Consider the following 25565-nt stretch of genomic DNA (forward strand, 5'->3'; position numbering starts at 1 on the left):
GTAGATTAAAACTGTACTGGAGCTCATTGTTTGGGTGTGTATGCACACACACACACATATATATATATATAGTTGAAATTTACAGAAAAGTAAAAATTGAACACAGGTGTATGTGTATATCATCATCATCATCATCATCACGTGACCGACCAGACCATCAGATGTTGTTACACATTGCTGGTCACAATGCGTTCGCATTGTTTTAGCCTTCGAATGACGCCACCCCGCTGGCTAAGCGAGCAGGCCAACAGAAGAAAGAGTGAAAGAAAGAGTACAGCAGGGATCACCACCCCCTGCCGGAGCCTCGTGGAGCTTTTTAAGGTGTTTTCGCTCAATAAACACTCACAACGCCCGGTCTGGGAATCGAAATCGCGATCATACGACCGCGAGCCCGCTGCCCTAACCACTGGGCCATTGCGCCTCCGTATGTGTGTGTATGTATGTATATATATATATATATCTATATATATATATATATATATATATATGTTGAGAGAGATTATATATAAAGGCGCAGGAGCGGCTGTTTGGTAAGAAGCTTGCTTCTCAACCACATGGTTCTGGATTCAGTCCCACTACTCTGCACCTTGGGCAAGTGTCTTCTAGTATAGCTTCAGGCTGACCAACACCTTATGAATGGATTTGGTAGACGGAAACTGAAAGAAGCGCATTGTATATACAAACACAAACACACACACACACACATATATATATATATATATATACACACTCATACATATGTATCATCGTCATCATCGTTTAATGTCCATTTTCCATGCTAGCATGGGTTGGACGGTTCGACCGAGATCTTGGAACCCAGGAGGCTGCACCAGGCTCCAGTCTGATCTGTCAGTGTTTCTTCAGCTGGATGCCCTTCCTAACGCCAACCACTCCGTGGCGATATATACACACACACACACACCACACACACACACACACACACACACAAACACAAACACATGTGTGTGTGTGCATGTACACTCATGCGTCTGTGTTTGTCCATCCACCATCGCTTAGCAACCGATGATGGTGTTACACATTGCTGGTCACAATGCGTTCGCATTGTTTTAGCCTTCGAATGACGCCACCCGGCTGGCTAAGCGAGCAGGCCAACAGAAGAAAGAGTGAAAGAAAGAGTACAGCAGGGATCACCACCCCCTGCTGTAACTTAGCAGTTTGGTAAAGCAGACCGATAGGATAAGTACTAGGCTTACAGAGTATAAGTCCTGCAGCTGATTTGTTCGACTAAAGGCGGTGCTCCAGCATGGCCACGGTCAAATGACTGAAACAAGTAAAAGAATACACACACTCATATACATGTATGCTTGTATGTGATCCTAGCGTATGTATGTGGGTGGAAGCTTACTTCTTGATAGTCCGTTAGTTTGTTTACATCCTTGTAACTTAGCAGTTCAACAAAAGAGTCTGATAGAATAAATACCAAACTTAAAAAGAAAAATAAACAGCAGGGTTGCTTTGTATCTGCAAAGAAGGAACTCTGAATCTGATCCAGATTCTATTAACAGAGTAAACTCCACTAACGACAATCAAGATGTTGAGTGAAACTGGGGACATGTTGGATCTGTGCACCTGTGCAGTTGACATGTCCTTAGAAACACCAGGAGACACTGTGTATGCCAGACAGATGTAACCCATAGTATAGCAGGAAAACAAACTTTAGCATTGTGGTTGTTGTAAGTTTAGTGGTTAGAGTGTTGCGCTGATGATCACATGATCTTAGTTTCAGTCCCTGGACCAGGATGCACATTTTCATTCTAAGCAAAACACTTCATTTCACGTTGCTCCAGTCAACTCAACTGTAAATGAATAACCTTGCAAAGGACTGGCATCCCATCCATGGGAAGTGTTGTGATCTCAGCCATTTATACAACATAGAAACTGTGTAACAAGCCCAAAAAGTCCTAGGACCTGAGACTCTAATGTCCAACAGTTGATGATGATGATGATGATGATTGCAGTGATAACCTTATATATCATCTTTATGACCTTCTTCTTGTGTGTCATGTACATGACGAAATTCTTCTGCATGTAGTTGATTGCCAACCCTGAAATGGAAAGAGAAAAATGTTAACAGAAAGCTATCAACTGAAGCAGCTTCTTGTCTAAGCCAATTAACAGAAGTCAATTAAATCTAATTAGTTGTAATAAGTCTTGGAAGTAATTTTATAATTTGCACAGAGTGGTCTTTTTACACTTGAAGTTGTATTCATTGATAAATGTGAGCTTTGTGGTTTAGTGGTTTTTGCTGTTCATCCACAGGTCAAATATTCAAAGGTCTTCCAAGCATGACCATCACCTCTTTTTGGGGCTATCTGGAACCTAATTCCTCTAATATGTTCTTTGCTTTTTGAAATGGTGCAATTTGAGGGAAATTTGACTGCTGTTTCTGATAAATCAAGTGGCCATATAGCATCCCTCATCAGCTTGTGGTTGGTGTGTGTGTGTGTGTGTGTGTGTGTACAGGCATGGGTTCCGGAAATAATGAACCAACTAGTTATTCTTACTAAATTAACTTATGTTTCTCTCTCTCTCCTATCTTCACACATGTCCTGGGTAAGACATCAGACTACATCCTGTGATGAGGCTCCAGGTCTTCATTTCAGGAATCTGGGGGAGTGTGGAGTTAACATTGGTTACCACTTCTCCCAAGTCCTCTCTGGAACCAGGATGAAAGTACCTATCAAGGACCCTACTTTATAGGTCTTATACAAAGGTGGGAGGGCTGAAAAGTTCCTGGCTTTGGATAAAAGAAAATACAGGAGGATCAGTTAATTATGATTGTATTCACCATATTCCCCTCCAAGATCCACACACTTATTGCAGTGGTCCTTCAGTTTTTCTAAGCCCTATAAAAGACCTCATTGTTTTTCACTCTCTTCTTTAAATCTAAGTAGTCACATAGGTCCTCTACTACAAGAATCTGCTCTGTCCCACCCCTTTTCTCATTCCTTAAACTAACATAAAACACCCCCACCACTTCATCAGGTTTCACAATCTTGTGAGGTGCTTGGTGACCTCACTGGTGCTGCTGTCACTCCAAAAACAAAGTGTACCCAGTACTCATTCTGAAGAGGTTGGCTTTGGGAAGAGCATCTTGCTCTAGAGACCATGCCAAAGCAGACACTCACTATGATGCAGTCCTTAAAACCCCTGGATCTTGTTGAACCTTGCAACCCATGCCAGCACTGAATGATGAAGTTGATATATCCTGTATCTCCTGCTGCTCAAACTATCCCTATGCACTGACCACTGTATTCATTCGTCCCCAGAATATCAACCCCACCCCCCTGAAATTCCCTTATCCATATTTTTCCTGCTGTTGTTGAATTGAATGTCAGCCACATCAATCTAACTGACCTGGGGGAGCCTGTAAAAGTCCTCACCTCTTCACTCTCTGCAAATATCAATCTGTTAATCTATCAATTTCTCTACGTGCATAAATCTGTGTATATATGTGTAGACACAACACACACATACACACATTGTTTGTGCAGAATTGGTTATGTTCTCTAGCGGAAATGTTACCATGCCAGGTGAAATGCTTAGCACTATTTTATCTGACTTCATGTTCTAAGTTCAAAAGGTTGGCTTTGCCTTTCATCCTTTTGGGGGTCGATAAATTAAGCACAAGTTTCATACTGGGGTCAATCTAATTGACTGGTCCCCTCTCCAAAATTTTCAGACTTTGTGCCAAGAGTAGGGGGAAAAAAAAAAGAATTGGTTATGTTCTACATAGAATGCAAAAGATGCCTATGAATCTGACACACAGGACTGGGTAATTTCGTCAGTTAGGTTCTGTATGGAACTATTGTTGTGGTCCACAGAGTTTAATGTAAATTAATCTTGAGATTGAGCAGTATGACCCTGCATAGGTCTGATGTAGATGGGTCATTTAACCAATTTCACTCACGAGGCTATGGTGGAAGTCACACTTGCTTAAGGTGGTCCCTAGCAAGATTGAACCTGAGATCTTTGGCCACAAAGCCAACTCGCATACATCTTGCACTTTGGTTTTTTCTGCTTTTTATTAAAAGATATTGAAATATTGTGAAATAATACCTTAGCGAGGTGGTAGAAAACCTTAGTGTGTGTGTGTGTGTGTGTGTGTGTGTGTGCGCGTGTGTCACTCTCTTTACTTGACTCTCATTTCATTACATTACATTCATATCTCATACAGATACACACATTCACACACATTTATACACACATTATGTTTCTCTTTCAAATGCGCGCGCACACACACACACACACACATACACACACACACACATACACACACACACACACACACACTCATACACACACACAATCTTTCTCTGTTTCTCTTTCAAATGCACACACACACACTCACGTACGTACACACACTCACACACACACACACACTCAAACTACATCTTCATCATTTTGTTCCTGGTTCTTCTACTTTTACCTCTGCTTCTCCATCTTATTGGTTCTTCTTCTCTTCTTTTGCTACTTCTGCACCTTCCTTCATCTTCTCACCCCTCTAACCTCCTTGCTTTCATTCTCTCTCTCTCTCTCTCTCTATCTCTCTCTCTCTCTCCTTCATCTTACCCATTCTTCCTCTCTTCCAATCTCCTACATGGCTGATAACATTTATTACACAGCTCAATTTTCATTTAGTTTTCTGTTTGCTTCTTGTTGTTGATGCTGTTGTTGTTACTTTGGTCAATTGTTTCATTTCTGATGCAACTAATTGAACAACAGAATTGGTCAGTTTTTATTTCATTTTCGTTGGTTTTTGTTGTTTGTTTCGGTAGTGATGGTGGTGGTGGTGGCAGTGGTAGTGATGGCAGGAAGGTGATATACTGGCATTCACTGCCCCACTCTTTTTCTCTCCCACCCCCATATATGTCACCTTGTCAGCTGTGTTGTCAAGGCAACTTTTACTCTCATTCACTTTCACCACTACCACCACCCACCACTACTGCAACCACCATTACCATCTACCACCAACACCACAATCTCTACCATCACCACCACCACTACCATCACCACCACCACCATCTCTACTACCACTCTCGCCTCTATCTCCATCACCACCTACACGATCTTCTTCATTACCACCACACCTCCATCACTGCATCCTCTGGTGCTGTTTATTCTCAAACAGTAGCTGTTGGTCAGTGTTTGAAACTCCTAATATGCCAAGTCTCTCCCCCCCCCCTTTCTTTTAAAGAAAAAAGATCCTAATAAAAAAATGACTCTGGAATTCCTTCTGGCACTGTCACAATCCCTACCAATGTGATAATGCAATCTGGGCCCCATCAGGGCTCACCTGAACTAAAGAACATAATCACACCCTCTTTTGACTTACATTCCACAACCCCACAGACAATAATTAGTACAACAACAACAATTGTAATTTGCTCACTAAATGAGCAAAACATCCCATTTACTCTCCTCACTGGACCTCATCTTCCACATCACATCACACCCCTGTTAATACTTGATTTATCATTGCCATACCACCACTGTCACTACCACTAACACTGTCACTGCTACCACCACCATTACAACCACAGCTGCTGCTTCCACCATCACTGCCACCTCCATCATCAATACTGCTATCACTACCACCACCACCACCACTGCCATCACCACCACCAGTGTCACTGTTGCTGCCACCATTATATCATTACGTCTCCAAGAGACCATCTCCACATCCCAGCTACATCATTCTGCCATTGCTTAATAGCACTTCTTCTCCACCCATTATAGAGACTCTCCCTCCACCTCTGCTCTCCCACCCCTACCTAAAACAAAGGGTCAACCCTATTAACGATGCATTCTTTCCTTCCTTTCTAACATCTGTGCTTCTTGGGCCATCACATGGCCTCTTCTTTTACCTATGCTACATGTTATTGTCATCATCACCATTACCACATGTTGCGGACACTGATATTCTACATCAGTGCTATCCTCCTCCTCCTCATCATCATCATCATCATCATCATCACTAACCACTGTTGCCATCATAACTATCACCCCCCCCATCATCATTATTATTGTCACCCTTGACATCATCATTATCATCATCATCCCCATTGCTGTCATTTTATTCAAGGACTTGCCATGTCCTTGCCCTATGTTTCTAGTTTAATTAATTCATTCATTCCTTTAATTACTATCACCACCACCATCATCATCATCATCACTGTGAATGTCATCAACAAGAACAGTTGAAGCAGCAATTGTCATCATACTATTATTCCTCTGTTGTTACTGTCATTATTGTTTAACCCTTGGTCAGCCCAAGGTGCCATGCAGTGGGGCTGAACCCAGAACCATTTGGTTTAGAAGCTGAGTTCTAAACTATACATCTATACCTGCACCTTTGTATTTCTGTTTAGTTTCTGTTGTTGAAGTGTGAAACTCTCAACGCTATACATAGAACTGTGGTTGTGACACCACCACTCCACTGGTTAGTCAGTGTTAAGGGCACTGCACTTGACCCTTTGCAGGGCTTCTGATAGCATTGGAAGAGACAGAGGAGGGTGTCCCCAATCTGAATTCTTGTAGCAGGGGGGGATTCTACTAAAGCTGTGGTTCATCGTCATCATTATCATCATCATTAAATGTCTGTTGTCCATGCTGGCATGGGTTGGCATGCTGAAAGCTGCACCAAACTCCAGTCTGATTTGGCATGGTTTTCCACGGCTGGATGCCCTTCCTAATGCCACCACTCCGAGAGTGTAATGGGTGCTTTTACTTGCCACTGGCACAGGTGCCATTTGTGTAACACCAGGGTACGCTTACATACCTCCAGCACAGGAGCCAATATGTGTGACACTGGTATCCGCCACGACTGCGATTTTCATTGGCTTGATGGGTCTTCTTCTCTTCTCAAGCATGACATAATGCCAAAGGTCTTGGTCATTGCCTCCATGAAACCCAACACTTGAAAGGAATTTGGCCACTTTGCCTTGATCAGGCCCAATGTTCGAAAGGAACTCAGTCACTTTGCCTCAACCATTTTTTGCCTGTGGACTCTTTTGATCCTTATTTCACTCTACTGGACCTTCACAGCCATTCACTGTCTTTATAAAAAAAAATCCTCTTCTATTTTAGCATTTAAACCAGTGGTGCTCAACCATTTTTTGCCTATAGATCCTTTTGATCCCCATTTCACTCTACTGGACCTTCACAGTCATTCACTGTCTCTATAAAAAAATCCTCGTCTATTTTTATAATTAAATATCAGTAGGGATTTTATTAAGAAATGAAAATATTTTGTGTATTATGGAAGTAGAAGTAATTTATTGTGGATAAATTTTAATAAAAGAATCTTATATAGACTCCCAAAGGACATATTGGACCCTGGCCAAGAACCATTGATTTAAACCAACCATGTCCAGCCCAAACATTCTACCTGTCGTATCCCAAACCAGCCAGGTTTGGCTTCTCACACCTACCCTACCAAGCCATTCTAACAATATACAATGATACCATCAAAATTTTGAAGCCATCAGATAATGCATGATTAGTTCAAAACTATGTAAATAAAAGAACCTTATGTTTGACAGAATGATCTGGATGCTAAAGAGTTAACCTTTTTGTCATTGTAATCAGTTTATTGCACATAAATTTAAGCAACAAAATCTTATATGGAGCCCCAAGGGTCATATGACACCCCAGAGTCATGGGGCCCCTGGCTGAGAGCCACTGCACTAAAGGCACCCGAGGACGAAAGGATGGGTTAAATCTCCAGGCCGAATAGGCCAGGGTTGAATTGGAATGCTGAATGCAAAAATGCTGGAATAGATGCTGTAATGGTGAAGGCATTCAGCCTAGCAGTTACGCTGTTGCACTTTCAATCATAAGGTCATAGTTTCAATTCCCAGACTGGGCAGTACATTGTGTTCCTGAGGAAAGTTCTTTGTTTCACATTGCTCCAGTCCACTCAGCTGTAAATGAGATCCAGCAATAGCTGGGAAGTCAATCCTGTGATGGACTGGTATCTCATCCAGCGGGGGAATGAAAAGTAGGTTAAGCTCCAGCCTTTTATGTCCTGGACTTCACAATGGACCTAAGAACCTGCAAAACGTTACGTTCGATGCTCCCAACAGTTTGCTAAACTAGACTGGTCCGTTTGTCATTTATTGACTTTGATGGGTCAATGATCCGGAAGTTGTTTTGGCTGAGATTTGAACTCAACATACAAAAAAAAACAGAATAAGGACTTGAGCTGCATTTTGTCTGATGCTCTAATCACTCTGCCAATTTGCTGCCTGCTGTGTGAGGCAACAACAAGAACCACAACTGCAACTACAACACTGTCCTTAAGATATTATGTGTACAACTACCACCAAACTACTATCACCACAACTACCACTACTATCATAATCAACACCCCTGCCACTACTACCACCCCTACTACTACTACTACTACTACTATTACCACCATTACCACTACTACTATCACCACCACCACCGCTAATACTACCACCAATACCTACAACCACTGTCACCACCACCGACACCATTACACCCACCACCACTACCCTATCATTATACACCTTCAAACATCATCATTCATTTATCGTAGCCTCGATGTTTCATTATATCACACAACTCTATCATCACCAGAGTGTGTCTTCCAAAATACATCCGACAACAACAACAACAACACCAACAACAACATAAGTAAATAAGTGTGTAAATGAGTATCTCTGTTGATTGGAGTCATTAAAAGCTGCCATAATTGGCTGAATTATGCTCAGTGTGTGATATAGCAAGTAATTTGCTGGAAAATATTGATTATTTCATTTGTTAAAAACAAATAAATATATCAAATTGGATTAATCATCATCAGCATCGCCATCCTCCTCCTCATCATCATCATCATCAACAGCAGCACCACCACCACTGCCGCCGCCGCCGCCTTTGTCATCACCAGCAACATAATCATGATCATAATCATCATCACCATCATTATCATCATCATCATCACCATCACCATCATCACTATCATTGTCAACAACAGGAATGGCATAAGCAGCAGTTATTATCAGCACTAATTATTCCGCTGTTGTTATTGTTTAGCCCTTGGCCAGTATGTCCATCCCTCCCACCCTATTCAAACAGACCCATGATAAAAAGAGTTCCAACTGTGACCATCCTGTTTTCTTTTTATTTTATACATGATGTATATAATATTTTTGCATATCATGACTATATTTTCCAGTCTGTTCTGTATTTTCTTTTTAAGATAGATAGTTGAAGTGATTTTAGGGAGATTTGGCTGTTATTTCTAGCGGATCTTAGTACCACATTGCAATTATCATTTTTAGCTTGTCATCATTGTTTCATTGTTATTATTTGAGGCAAATCCTGCTGAGGTCGACTTTGCCTTTCATCCTTTCAGGGTTGATTAGATTATTACCAGTTACACACTGGGGTCAGTGTAATCGACTTACCTGCCTCCCTACAAATTTCAGGCTTTGTGCCTATAATAAAAAGGATTGTTATTATTTGGGAGAATCTCAAAGTGGCAAGCTGGCAGAATTGTTAGCACACTGGAGGGAATGCTTAGTGGTATTTCATTTGCTGTTGATGATGATGTTACATTCTGAGTTCAAATTCTGCTGAGGTCGACTTTACCTTTCATCCTTTTGGGGTTGACTAAATAAGTACCAGTTATGCACTGGGGTCGATGTAATCGACTTAATCTCTTTGTCTGTCCTTGTTTGTCCCCCTATGTTTAGACCCCTATATATATATTTACAGAAATATATATATACTTCAAAACCTTAAGAAATCAAGAAACCCTAAACAAATTTAACCCTCTGTGTGTGTGTGAAGGTATGTAGCCTAGTGGTTAGGTGTGTTGCACTTGCAATCATGAGATCATGAGTTCATGGGGTTTCGATTCCCAGATTGGCTGCATTTTGTGTTCTTGAGTAAAACACTTCATTTCATGTTGCTATGCACTAGCCTTCCAATCAGGGTGAATGTCGGCCTGCTTGCTTAGCCAGTGGGGTGGCATCATTCAAAAGCTAAAACTTTGCAAAGCACATCATGACCAGTGATGTATAACAGCATCTGATAATCTAATCAATCACATGATATACATGTGTGTATATATATATATGTGTGTGTGTGTGTGTGTGTGTGTGTGTGTGTGTGCGTGTGTGTGTTGGACCTCATGGAGGCAATGATCGAGACCTTTGGTATTATGTTGTACTTGAGAAGAAAACCCATCAATCCATGCAAATTGGGACCCATGGTGGTGGTATATAAATGCACCCCAGTGTCATGCAAATGGCACCTGTGCCGGTGGCGTGTAAAAGCACCCATTGCAGGAAGGGTGTACAGCCATAGAAAACCATGCCAAATCAGATTGGAGTCTGGTGTAGCCTCCCAGCATGACAGCCCAGTCAAACCATCCAACCCATGCCAGCATGGACAATGGACATTAAATGAGGATGATGAGGATGTGTGTGTATATATATATAGTTATTTTGAGGATACAGATATCTCTTAAAAAGGGATGTTAACATCCAAGCTTCATCTTATACAATAATCCCTTGACTACTGCTGGTATTATGTTCCAACTGCCCCCCCCCACGATAGATGAAAATCTGCAAAGTAGAAACAGTACAGTACTTTATATTTATTTTATTATTTTTATAATTTGTATATATTTATTTTATTATATATGCAAAACAAGACCATGGAAGAATCAACGTAAGCTTAAATAATAAACCGCAGTTGTTGAACCCTGATATGGCGAAGGATTACTGTATTTTGAAGAAGCATTCAGGAGTCCAGTATTACTTAATAGTATTGGTATTTATCGTTTAATAATAGGCACCAATTAAGTATATTATGGAGTTCGATGGTTGTTTTGCTTCGATATATATAGGTATATTCCAATACAGTATATAAGAAGAAAATGGAGAGTTTTAACAGATAAACATCAATTTATTAACATATTGTTAATTCTCTCTCTCTCATATATATATATATATATATATATATATATATATATATATATATATATATATATATATATATATATATATATATATATATATATATATATGCATATATATATATATATATATATATATATGCATATATATATATATATATATATATATATATGATATATATATATATTATATTATATATATAATATATATATATATATGCATATATATATATATATATATATATATATCTATATATATATATGATATATATATATATATATATATATATATATATATATATGCATATATATATATATATGCATATATATATATATATATATATATATATATATATATATATATATATGCATATATATATATTATATGCATATATATATATATGCAATATATATATATATATATATATATATATATGCATATATATATATATATATGCATATATATATATATATATATATATATATATGCATATATATATATATATGCATATATATATATATATGCATATATATATATATGCCATATATATATATATATGCATATATATATATATATATATATATATATATATATATATATATATATATATATATATAGATATATATATATATATATATATATATATATATATATATATGCATATAATATATATATGCATATATATATATATATGCATATATATATATATATATATATATATATATATATATATAGCATATATATATATATATATATATATATGATATATATATATATATATATATATATATATATATATATATATATATATATGCATATATACATATATATATATATTATATGCATAATATATATATATATATATATATATGCATATATATAATATATATATATATATATGCATATATATTATATATATATATATATATATAATATGCATATATACATATATATATATAATATGCATATATACATATATATATATATCATATATATATATATGCATATATACATATATATATATATATATATATATATGCATATATACATACATATATGTACATATATATATGCATATGTGGGCAGAGGACGTCACAAAATGTGTACAACAAAAAATACGAAGCACGAGTACATGGAACATGAACTATTCTTTCAAACAATGAAAGACACAAATGGGAAACAAAACAAACAACATAAAGAACGACCCTTCATCAGTTGTTGGCTGTTTTTCTAGTCTCATATTTCGAGCATTTAACAACAATATATGCTTTCAATAAAACAGTTGCTCCTGCAAAGCAAATTAAATAAAATTTGGGATTTTGCAGAGGGTCAAAATTGGTAACACAAACAGTACAATATAAACATGTTTTGTTACTGCTTATTTTTTACATATTGTTATGTTGCTTCAGGTTCTGTTTACTGTTGTTGGACTACAGGTCAATCCTGATCCATGGCTTTGCTTTTCATACAGAGCATATGTAAGATTATGTTATTCAATGCATCTTTTGTATCATTAAAGACTATAGGGTGTAATGCAATGGAGATTTTGCTGTTGTTCCCAGCAGGTCAAGCTGCCATTTTACTCATTAAGTTATTTATGTTGCTTTGATGTTTTCTTGAATATTGTGTCTTTTGTTTCAGGTGCAGTTTTAAAGGTGGTACGTCCAGAAGCCAATGGGAAAAAAATTAATGAATATTTCAAGGTTTGTCATCTTCATTATTATCTGTTCAGTAAGTTCTGTGTGTGTGTTTATATGTTCCCTAAGCATGTTTCACTATTGTGGCTATTTGCATCCTCTGCAGTGGGTGCTCATTGTGCAATTGTATGCAGATCTGCAATAGTTCTTCAGGGGAACTTTATTGCTTTATGTTTCTATAGTTTGTCCTATATTTGTTCTGTATATCACAACCGGTAATACTATTAGGTACAGCAGCAACCACACCACTTTACTGGAAGTAAACTTGATGTGTGTGTATGTGTGTGCATGCGTGCATACGTGGCTTAGTGGTTAGGGTGTCGCACTCATGATTGTAAGATTGTGATTTCACTTCCCAGATCAGGTGATGTGTTATGTTCTTAAGCAAAACACTTCACTACATGTTGTTCCAGTTCCCCAACTGGCACCATTTCAGCCACTGCTATCTACTCATGTAAAATGAGAGACGGCTTTGAATCTTCTCCACCACAATAAACCTGTTCCTATTCTTCCCATCATACTGTTTAACTCTTAAACCTCTCTCAAAAAGCCCTACCACCTATCCTATCTCCCTTCTAACTCAAGGGGGCTTTTTGATTTTGTGGACTCACTAACGCTGGCGCCATGAGTAAAGTACCCAGTACATTTTGTAAAGTGGTTGTTGTTAGGGAGGGCATCTGGCCCTAGAAACCAGGCCAAAGCAGGAATACTGGAGCAAGAGTTGGTCTTAATGACCAATTGGGTCCTTCTAAATCATCCAACTCATTGTATCAAGGAAAGTGGACTTAAAAAGGATGCTGATGCATATTATATACAATACATATTATATTGTATCTGTGTGTGTGTGTGTGTGTGTGTATACACATATTTATATATGCTTGTGTGTGTGTATATAAATACATACACAAATACACATATGCACATAGGTAGTTGGTGGTGGGGGGGAGAGAAATGTATGTGTATATAAAATGATTATATATATGTGTGTATAAATATATATGTATTCATGTACGTATGTTTATTATATATTTATTAATTCCATCAGTTATCAGTTTACCTATTTACTCTGTCAAATTTCAATGGTGGATCAAGAATTTAATGGCGTTTCTTTACTGTAATGAATTTCTACAGCTTCTCATCTCTCTCTCTCTCTCTCCCTCCCTCTCTTTCTTTCTCTTTCTATCTCCTCTCTCTCTCCCTCTCTTTCTCCCTCTATCTCCTCTCTCTCTCTTATCTGGCTAAACTGCAATAACTTTCCATCACAACACAACCACCTCCATCGCCACTACATGTTTTCTACCAACACCACTGCCAGCATTACTGCTTCTTCCCATGGCCATCCCCACCAATGCCTCACCCCTCCTTCACAACACTTTCCATTCACCCTTCTTCCACATACTCTACTCCCACCAAATAGATAGGCTCCACTATTCACATCCTGCTTTGTAACCAACCCTCAGTATGTGTGTGTGTGTTTGAGAGAGTGTATGTGTATTTGTGTGTGTGGAGAGGGAGAGAGAGAGAGAGAAAGAAAGAAAGAAAGAAAGAGGTCTTTTCTGTGTGGATTAAATTAGTATTCAGTATATTTGAAAGAAATTTCACTCCACTAATAAATGGAGGAGGGAATAAGTGATACAGTTTTGTTTAGTAATTTATGAAGTGCGTGATGTTTGGGCCTTCATTCATTCATTTATTCATTCACATAGGTATGAGTGCAAGTGTGTGCATACTTGTGTGATTACTTGTGCAGATGTGCAATCTGTTGAATGCAGCATACTGTCAGATTAAGCCATGCACCAGAAACACAGCCCTGCACTCTGAAGAACTCACTCACACTCGTGTATGCAAGCTCCAGTGTGCACTCACACTCAGATACACTAAGCTATACTGAAGCACATTTGCAGTCAGAAGTTGCTTACTCAATCTCATGTGTTGAGTCAGAAGCTACACTCAAGGTCACAGATACAACCAGAACCAGCACTTACACTCATATCGCGACTCAGAGATGTCTTTTTTTCTATTATTTGCTTCAGTTGTTGGACTGTGGCCATGCTGGGGCAATGCCTTATAGGATTTGAGTCAAACAAGTGATGCCCGGTATTTATTTTCCTAAAGCCTGGTTCTTATTCTTTTGGTCTCTTCTGCTGAACCCCTAAGTTATGGGGACATGAACAAACCAACTCCAGTTGTCAAGCAGTGGTGGGGCCAAATACAAAGACAAACCCACGCACACACACACACATGACAAGCTTTCATCAACCCATGTGAAGAATGCACCTTGGAGCTTGCATACATGACTGTGTGACACTCACCCAAGGTGCCATGCAGTGGAACTGAACTAGGAACCATGTGGTGAAGAAACAGACTTCTTACCACACATGCATTCAAACTCAGAAAACCATCCAAAAGTTTACACTTAATCTCACATTGTCACTCATAAGCACTTTCTTAACCCTACATAACCAATGAGTGACCACTCACACTCCATCAGTTATGACGACGGGGGTTCCAGTTGACCCAATCAATGGAACAGCCTGCTTGTGAAATAAACATGCAAGTGGCTGAGTACTCCATGTAGTTCGCAGGGTCATTCAGCATGGCTGGTCCTTTGTATTGCAAGTGCTACTCACTTTTGCCAGCTGAGTGGACTGGAGTAACGTGAAATAAAATGTCTTGCTCAAGCACACAATGTGCTACCAGGAATTGAACTCAGGAGCCAAATAACCCAAACCACTAAATGCCTTCACAAAATGAGAAGCTTTTCTACTCTAGGCAGAAGACCTGAAATTTTGTGGGTGGGGGCCAGTCAATTCGATCAACCACAATATGCAACTGATACTTAATTTATTGACCTCGAAAGGATGAAAGGCAAAGTCGACCTTGGTGAGATATGAACTCAGAATGTAAAGACAGATGAAATACTGCTAAGCATTTCGCCTGGTGTGCGAACGTTTCTGCCAGCTCGCTGCCTTCTTCCCAAAATAAGAATATAATATCTTTGTCATTTTCAAGCTGGTATCTGTAACATAAGATATCTGTAATCCTTTTGTTACTGTATTTCTCTTGAAATACATTGACTTTCATTCAATTAATTTTGAAATTAATGAAGAATTTAGTAAAATAATTTTGTTGTTATTAAGTTGGTGTTTGAGACAGTAATTTTGATGGAAGTTATTGATTCTGATCACTTTAAAACATGAAGTAGGTATCATAGAATCAAGGGCAGCCTCAGATGGGTTGGTATCCAAAGGGGTTAATTAAGGTTATGATGGAATGTTTTAATTTAAATATGACCAGTTTTTGAATCAGAAGTTTTGTATCATAAGACAGAGAGTGGGCGGGCTCAAGTGAGCTCTTGGAAATAGTCAAGAATTTGATTTTTCATTACTAATCCATTGCCTTTGGAACTGGGAGTAGTAGCAGTATGGAAGCAGGTGCTGTAACTGTGTCCCTGCATTTACCATTTCTTGCTGATTCCCTACTGTTCCTGGCAAATGATCCCTTTGCACCGTTTACGTGACAACTCTCCAACCTATGAATCTGTTTTGGGCAGTTGAGGGTTTTACGAGGTCAGAATGCAAATCCTACCTCAACACCTTTAAGCCATTAGCATTTAAACCAGCCATATCCAGTCAAAATATTCCGTCTGCTCTATGTTCAAACTGACCAGATCTGGCTTCTTACACCTACCTAACAGTGTCATTCTAAAAGTAAACAATCACATCATCGAAATATCAAAGCTATAAGTTAATGCATGATTAATTCAAATATGCATAGTTGGCGTTAGGAAGGGCATCCGACTGTTAAAACCATGCCAAGTCAGCTCCTCAGCTTAGCAGTTTTCAGTCAAACCGTCCGGCGCATGCCAGCATGGGAAACAGACGTTAAATGAAATAGGCATTATGCTAGACAGAATAACCTGAATGCTAAAAGGTTAAGTTGCCTTTTACAACACAAGAGGAAATGTTGGGTTTATTCTTTGACATGCTGGTCCCCACACAGCACAAGAACAGTGTAAAATGAAGTGTCTTGCTCAAGGACACAACACACCGCCCAGTCTGGGAGTTGAACCTATGATCAGATGATCATAAGTGCAACACTGTAACCACTAGGCCACATTCTTTCACATGGAAGAATTTATTTCAATTTCCAAACCTGAATACTTTAAAACAAGAGATTTCTTTATGGTAGAACATTCTAAAAATTAAGTTACCTTATTTGATGGTATATAGGATGTGTAGGCATATTAGACACACCCCAATTTCAACAGTAAATTTTACGGAAAAAGGAGTGTTTTGTGCATTAATTATTTTGATACTGACTCCCACCTGAGGCCACCCCTGGTTCTGTGATCAAATTACCCATTTTAAGTGGTGTCTAGAGTGAGTAAAATTCCTGAGATTGAAGTGATCTAAATTAAAATTTTTCATCAAAATTTCGTACTAATTAGTTCCTATCACCAGCTTAACAATAACATGGTTATTTCATTAAATTCCTCATTATTTTCAAAATTATTTGAAATGAAAGGTAATGTATTTCAGCTGAAATATGGTTACGAAAGAGTTAACTCTTTAGCATCCAGATCATTCTGTCAAATGTGAGGCTTATTTATTTACATAGTTTTGAATTAACCATGCATTATCTGAAGGCTTCAAGGCAGCAAGCTGGCAAAAGTGTTAGCAAGTTGGGTGAAATGCTTAGTGGTATTTCGTTTATCTTTATGTTCTGAATTCAAATTCCATTGGTCAACTTTGCCTTTCCTGTTTTCGGCATCAATAAGTTAAGTACCAGTTGTGTACTGGGGTCGATCTAATTGACTGGCCCCTTCCCCAAAAATTTTGGGCCTTGTGCCTAGAGAAAAAGAAAAAAAAAATTATCTGATAGCTTCAAAGTTTTGATGGTATCATTGTATATTGTTAGAATGGCTTTGTAGGGTAGGTGTGAGAGGCCAAACCTGGCTGGTTTGTGATACAACAGGTAGAATATTTGGGCTGGATATAGTTCTTTTAAATCATTAGTTCTCTCTGTATGGCATTTGGGAGCCCATATAAGGATCTGTAATCAAAATTTATCCACAATAAATTGCTTCTACTTCCACAATACACAAAATATTTTCATTTCTTAATAAAATTCCTACTGATATTTAATTATAAAAATAGAAGAGGATTTTTTTATAGAGACAGTGAATGACTGTGAAGGTCCAGTAGAGTGAAATAGGGATCAAAAGGATCTATAGGCAAAAAATGGTTGAGCACCACTGGTTTAAATGCTAAAGAATTAAAGCACGTAATATAGGCCCAGCTTCACACAGAATCCTGAGTCATTGTATTTTCATCATCATCATCATCATCATTGTTTAACATCTGTTTTCCATGCTGGCATAGGTTGGATGGTTTGACTGAGGTCTGGAAAGCCAGCAGCTGTACCAGGCTCCAATCTGATCTGGCAAGGTTTCTATGGCTGGATGCCCTTCCTAATGCCAACCACTCTGAAAGTGTAGTGGGTACCTTTTACATGCCACCAGCATGAGGGCCAGTCAGGTGGCCCTAGCATCGATCATGTTTGAATAGTGCTTTTCACGTGCTACCAGCATGGGAGCCACTCAGGGGGCACTGGGATCGATCACATTCGAATAGTCCTTATGTGCCACCGGCACGGGAACCAGTCAGGCAAACTTGGCATCAACCACATTCGGATGGTGATTTTTATGTGCCACCGGCATGGGGACCCAGTCAGGCAGCCCTAGCATCGACCACATTCAGATGGTGCTTTTTACGTGTCACTGGCACAGGAGCCAGTCAGGTGGACCTGGCATCAACCACGTTATTGGTAGTAGAGTGGAGTGTATAAATCCTCCACCATATGTGAATTGCTCTGTGAATGTGTAGCAAACCAGTGTTTGTGTACTTAGTATAGTGCCAACACCACATAAAAGTGCCTGTGTTGGTGCCATGTAAAAGTGCATATTGTCAGTGTCGTATAAATGCACCCATGTTGGTGCCGTATAAAAGTGCTCATGCTGGTTGCATGTAAAATGCACCTAGTACACACTGAAGTGGTTGGCATTAGGAAGGGCACCCAGCCATAGAAACCATGCCAAAATTGACAACTGGAATCTGGACAGCCCTACCTGCCCCAGTTGACCAGCTCCAGTCAAACCATCCAGTATGGAAAGCTGATGATGCTGATGTGCACCGTGAAGGTAATAGGTGTTGTAGGATTTGTGACTGACTAGCTACAGGTTAGCACAAGACTAGGGACAGGGCTTAAACAATGGAGCCACTTTGGTCAATTCTCTTGTTTCAAAGCAGAGCTAAAACCATTTGAAATGGATATGATATTTCAAAGGAATTGTCTTTTTTCCTACAGGCACAGTCTATCTTGAACTACATTATCCAATGTGATCTTCACTTTTTAAGACATCAGAGTGTTATAGGGGGCTGCTATTTCTAGCGTAGTAAAGTCACCATGAGTTTCATTATTATTACAGTACAAGGCATCAGATGACCTCGAATGCTGGCAAACATATTGAAGGCCCAGTTTTCAATTGGAATTGCTTGGGAAGGGCTCCATTGCCATTATCCTTAGAAATTGTTACTGCTGTCCCTTTAAATTGTAATTAACATGGTGGTAGTGATCAGTGGCCAACAGATGATGATGATGATGATGATGCTTGTCTTTTCTTTTTCTTTTCACAATTTATTAAGAACAGCAGAAAGCATAATTGGTCTAAAATTTTGTTTTTCATCATCTTTGGCTCTCAGTGCCATTGTCTATCTTTCTTCCTCTCTCTCTCTCTCTCTCTCTCTTTGTATATATATATATATATATATATATATATATATATATATATATAATATATATGTCTGTATATGTGCACACACACACACACACAAACACACGTGATCTGTCTTTTTGTCTTTGACTTATTTTGACTTATTTTTTCCCTCATATCTTCATCTCTTTTTCTGTGTGTGTTAGTGTGTACATGTGTGCGTGTGTACAAACACATATGCATACATACACATGTATATATATATGTATGTGTATATGTGTATGTATGTATATATATATTATATATATATATATATATATGTATGTATGTGTGTATGTATACATGCATATATATGTGTGTATGTATGTGTGTGTGTATATATATATATATATATACGCACATGTGTGTATTTATGTATGTATGTGTATATATATATATATATATATATATATATATATATATACACACACATATACATGTATATACATCTATGCATAATGTATTATATCTTTATATATAGCATTCTCTGATTGCCTCCCTTCTTGTCTCTCTCTCTTCCTCTTACACTCTATTACACCACCACCACCACCACCCATTCTCTCTCTATATCTGACTTCTGCCATTGGTCTTACCACTGACATGAAACTCAATACAACAACCTGTTTATTTCAATTTAGTTTCCTTTATTTTATTTTGTGTAAGTATGTGTATGGCTGTGCGCTTATGTGTCCCTGTATCTCTGTACAACTGTATATATAGGTGTGTGTTTGTGTGTGTATGCTGGTGCTATGTGTCTATCCCCCAGTATTTGTATGAAACTCTGTGTGTGTGTGTGTGTGTGTATGAGAGTGTATCTGTGTGTTCCAGACTTGCAACAAACTGCATTCCTGCCAAATCTCTTTAATTTTCCCCTTGTCCTTCCTTCCTTCTCTTCTCTGCTTCTCATACCCCTCTCCTCCACACTTTCCTAGTGCGCACACATACACACACACATTCAGTTATGTATATAGTCACGTGTGTGTATGTATATATATATATATATATATATATATATAAATGAACACATACACACACGCAGACTCGCATTCAGTTATGTATGTAGTCCTGTGTATATATATATATATATATGTAAGAACACATACACACACACACACATGTGCATTACACATACAGAAAGTGTTGTGCAGGTTTAACACATATACGCACACAATTGTTGTAGAGATGTATGCATTCATGTACAGCAACGGTATATTTAATATACAGTAACATCCAAAATTGCATATACATACATACACACACGCACACAAACCAGCACACTCGCACACATTTACTGTGCTCCTGTGTACCTTCCTCCACGGCCGCCATCACCCCTCACATCCACCCTGCTAATCCTGTTTCCTATTTATTTAGTGTTGATCACTGATTCAACTTCACATCTTTACAAGCATTACTACTGTAAGAGAACAACATCCTTGTGGACTCGTTTGTTTGTTATTTTTGATATGTGGGGATGTTGGGGGGTGTTGGAAGTGGTGGTGGGGGGGATAATTTTTGTTGCAAATTTATTTTGTAAGCGGAACAGTCAAAACATGCAAAATTTTTCTAAATGTCGACTTGTAACACTTTGCTTGTTGCTAAATAAATATTCCAGTGATGCGGGCTTGTTTCTTGGTTAGAAACCAATTCTCTTTCTCACACACATATTCTCTCTCTCTCTCTCTCTCTCTCTCTCTCTCTCTCTCTCTCTCTCTCTCTCTCTCTCTCTCTCTCTCTCTCTCTCTCTCTCTCTCTCTCTCTCTCTCTCTCTCTCTCTCTCTCTCACACACACACACACACAGGCTGGAAACCAAATTCTTCTTCCTACATATACATATACATGCATGCATGTATATATGTGTATATATGTATATATAAATGGTTAGTAACTAATTCTACTGCCTACACACACATATCTACTTGCATACATATACTAACACTTATGTATATGTATTCAAACACATGCACCCACACCCACATTTACATACATACGTACACATATAAAATTTTTTATATATATATGTTGTATGAATGTATAAGCTAGAAACCAATTCCAATGTCGCCATGCACACACACACAAACACACATATCTTTTTACATACACATGCATACACTTACATATGTACATGTATACATTTACAAATGCACATACATGTGTGTGTGTGTATCTATAGGTTAGAAACCAGTTCCCCCGCCCCCACATCACATGCATTGATGAGTGAACACTAGTGAAGAAATGGAACTTTGTCTCTAAATTGGAAAGTGGTTCTGTCTTGGCAGAAATCTTCTGAAGAGACCCAGCAGAAAGACTGCATGCGCACACCCACCCAAACACATACATACACACACACATATTTATGTGCATGTGTGTCACTTAAAGACAGAACTTTGTGTTTCTGTGTTAAATAAAATTTTTTTTTGTTTTTTTAAAGTATAATTGCCTTGTTGGGTGGTACTTTGGAGTGAGTGATATATTAACTTGCTGGCCTTCTATCATAGGCTAAACTTAGCCAGCTAGTCAACAACAACACCAGCAACAACAGCTGCTGCTGCTGTTACTACTACCACCAGTACTATTCCTACTACTACTGCTACTACTACATCAAGAGCAATGACTGCAACAATAAGTTGACCTCAGTGCCGACATGCAAGCAGTTGGTCTATTATTGGTATTGTGCTCTTCTTCCTATATGTGTGTGTGTGTGTGTGTATATATATATATGCTTAGGAGTGGCTGTGTGGTAAGTAGCTTGCTTACCAACCACATGGTTCCGGGTTCGATTCCACTGCGTGGCACCTTGGGCAAGTGTCTTCTACTTTAGCCTTGGGCCAAGCAAAGCCCTGTGAATGGATTTGGTAGACAGAAACTGAAAGAACCCTGTCATATATATGTGTGTGTGTGTGTGTGTTTTTGAGTATCTGTGTTTGTCACCCTCACCATCACTTGACAACCGATGCTGGTGTGTTTATGTTCCCATAACTTAGCGGTCCAACAAAAGTGTATGATAGAATGAGTACTAGGGGTCGATTTGCTCAGCTAAAGGTGGTGCTCCAGCATGGCTGCAGTCAGATGACTGAAACAAGAATAAAAGAATAATATCATCATCATCATCATCGTTTAACATCCACTTTCCATGCTGGCATGAGTTGGATGATCTGACTGAGGTCTGGCGAACCAGATGGTTGCACCAGGCTCCAATCTGATCTAGCAGAGTTTCTACAGCTGGATGCCCTTCCTAACACCAACCACTCCGAGAGTGTAGTGGGTGCCTTTATGTGCCATCGGCACAAGGGCCAGTCAGGTGGTACTAGCAATGACCACACTCAAATGGTGCTTTATATGTGCCGCCTGCACAGGAGACAGTCCAGTGGCACTGGCAACAACCTCTCTCAAATGTTTTTTTGACCTCGCTCGAATATATATATATATATATATATATATATACTGCATGTGTATCGTTGGTGATTTTCTTTCTCTGTCTTTCCTTCTTTGGACTTTTTCTATATTTCTCATGAAGAGCTCTGTTTGAAACGTGAAATCTTTCTTTTCTTTCCTTTCCTGAGCGTCCAATAACTCAGTACTTGTTCCTCGCGTTGTCGTTTTTTTCTTGCTTGTTCTTGTTTGGAGTGTCTATATATGGCAGTAAATAATGGACCCTGAGGAAGCTGCATAAAAAGTAATGCCAAATTGTGCACCTGACAGTGTGCAATTGATGCAGTTGAAATGCATGCAGGTCCACTAAAGGATGCTGTAAATAACTGTTAAATAAAATTTTAGATGTGAAAAATCTCCATTCTCCTGACCATTATTAATACTATATATAGAGAGGGGGTGTGGAGGAGGGGAATATTCGTTATAGGATTCATTAGAATCTGGGTACATTAACACAGAATGTCAATTTGCTTTACCTCTATGTCATCATCACCATCATTAAGTGTCCATCTTTCAAGCTGGCAGAGGCTGGATCATTTCAAAGAATCTATGCTCCAGTATCTGCTTTACCCTGGCTGGATCCACTTTCTAATGCCGTCTACTTTACAGAGTGGACTGGGTACTTTTTATATGGTCTCATTATGAGTGAGATCAATATGCAGTTTGTGGCAAGCTGGCAGAATCGTTAGCACGCTGGGCTATGTTCTGAGTTCAAATTTCACCGAGGTTGACTTTGCTTTTCATCCTTTCAGGGTCGATTAAATAACTATTAGTTACGCACTGGGGTCGATGTATTCGACTTAATCCCTTTGTCTGTCCTTGTTTTTCCCCTCTATGTTTAGCCCCTTGTGGGCAATAAAGAAATAAATAGTTTGCAAGACTAAAAACCCCTTCAATTGAGTGGGATTACCATAGAGAAGAAAGCAGCTTTATGGAAGGTGGTGAAGGCTTAAACTGGCCATATCCAACCTCAATATTCTAGCTGTTTTATGTTCAAAACCTGCCAGATCTGGCTTATCACACCTACCCTACTATGTCGTTCTAAAAATAAACGATCACATCATTCAAAGTCTCAGATCTACATGATTACCATTATTTGCAGTCAGTCATCATGACTATGACTGGTTGTGGATTTGCCATGATCTCATAAACTTTCTCCATACTGGTTGGTTTGGTTTTTCGCTTGGGTTTGCCATTTATTATGATCAATTCCTTTCCACTTCATGTTCCATTTTTGCAGTGTCGTTCAATTTGAGTCTAGGTCTTCCATGATTTCTTTTCCTCTTGTGTAGTTGGGAGTAAAAGAAGTTGTTTAGGAAGTCGGTTGTTGTCCAATGTATGATTGATTCAAAACAATGTAAAATAGATGTATATATAAAAAATTTAAAAAATGGAACAAGAATGTAACAGGCAACAACAAAACATTCGGACAGTTAGGTGATACAAAAAAGGCCAGGAAAAAGACAAAGGCAGATCGTTCAGAGTTTCCAATCTTCAGTCAAGTTGAGTACCAGATCATCTTTGCAGTTTTGGCCAGTTACTCTTGAGACTGCTCTAATATGACTGGCGCCAAGAAAATCTAAGCTAAGAGCACTAGATTCTTTGGAAGAAAGCAAGCGAATGCATAAAAAAATCAAGTACTGGGGTCAATGCAATCAACCCCCTGTGCCTCAAAAGCTGCTGGCCCTGTGCCAAAACTTGAAGCCATTGAGCAGACATACAATCAAAGACAATCCAACCATGAAGGTATTGTCTTTTATTTACACATAGTGTATCTAGGACTACATTATTTATTGCTCCTATTTAGGTTTGGGGTTAGCATCTCCACCCCCAGGTTAGCCCTGATCCATCCACCAAACTTATAGTCAAAGATGTTGCAGCCATGTTTATTTCATTTTTGTATTTCTTTTTGCCAGACTTAGTATTTATTATAACTACATTATATAGTGTGTCCTTTGCTCATTTTTGTTTTTATTTTTCTTTGTAATTACTGTTGAGTGTATATTTAGGGGAGATCTGGCCTGCTGTTTCTAGCAGGTCAAATGACCATTCAGAAGTCCTCTGTGTGTGTGTGTGTGTGTGTGTTTTTCTCTTGCTGTATCAATCTCTGTGTAACTATTTCACATTCTTTAGCAAATTGTAAAATTGGTAAGGCAATGGAGAGGTCGGAGTGGAGATGGAAGAGGTGGGGTCTGAGAGAGAGCGGAAAGAATAGGGGGAGGAGGCAACAGATGATGATGATGATGTGTGGGAGGAGGAGGAGGAGTTGAGAGAAGCTGCAATCATGCAGTGAACTTCAGAGGTTGTTCACTGCAAATGTGTGCCTGTGTGTGTGTGTGTGTGTGTTTGTATGTCTGCACTTTGTTCTTCTGCATGTGTGTTACTGCAGGTGTGTGTTTATATTTGTGTTTACTGCATGTGTGTGTTTGTGTGTTACTGTGTTTTTGTCTATGTACATGTGTGTGTATGTTATCTGCATGTGTTTGTGTGTGTATGTTGCATTTTTGTTAGTGTATGTTTCCTGCATGTTTGTGTGTGTGTGGTTGTATGTGTTGATGCAAATTGTGTATGTATATGTGTACACTTGTGTGTGTGTGTTTCTGCAGATGTGTGTATGTTGCATTTTTGTCAATGTGTTTCCTCCATGT

At 38.5% G+C, this 25565-nt stretch overlaps 1 protein-coding gene across 14 annotated transcripts in view; it reads left to right on the forward strand.

The window, feature by feature from the left end:
• Positions 1-25565, forward strand: part of LOC115216341 (serine/threonine-protein kinase tousled-like 2) — a 393881-nt gene that overhangs the window by 274902 nt on the left and 93414 nt on the right. For all 14 annotated transcript variants that reach the window (XM_029785573.2, XM_029785584.2, XM_029785572.2 and 11 more), the window contains one exon: positions 12618-12679. In XM_029785573.2, coding sequence (XP_029641433.1) covers positions 12618-12679 — 62 coding nt within the window. The remainder of the gene's footprint in view (positions 1-12617; positions 12680-25565) is intronic.

The sequence above is a fragment of the Octopus sinensis genome, linkage group LG10 (assembly GCF_006345805.1).
Source record: "Octopus sinensis linkage group LG10, ASM634580v1, whole genome shotgun sequence".
NCBI lineage: Eukaryota > Metazoa > Mollusca > Cephalopoda > Octopoda > Octopodidae > Octopus > Octopus sinensis.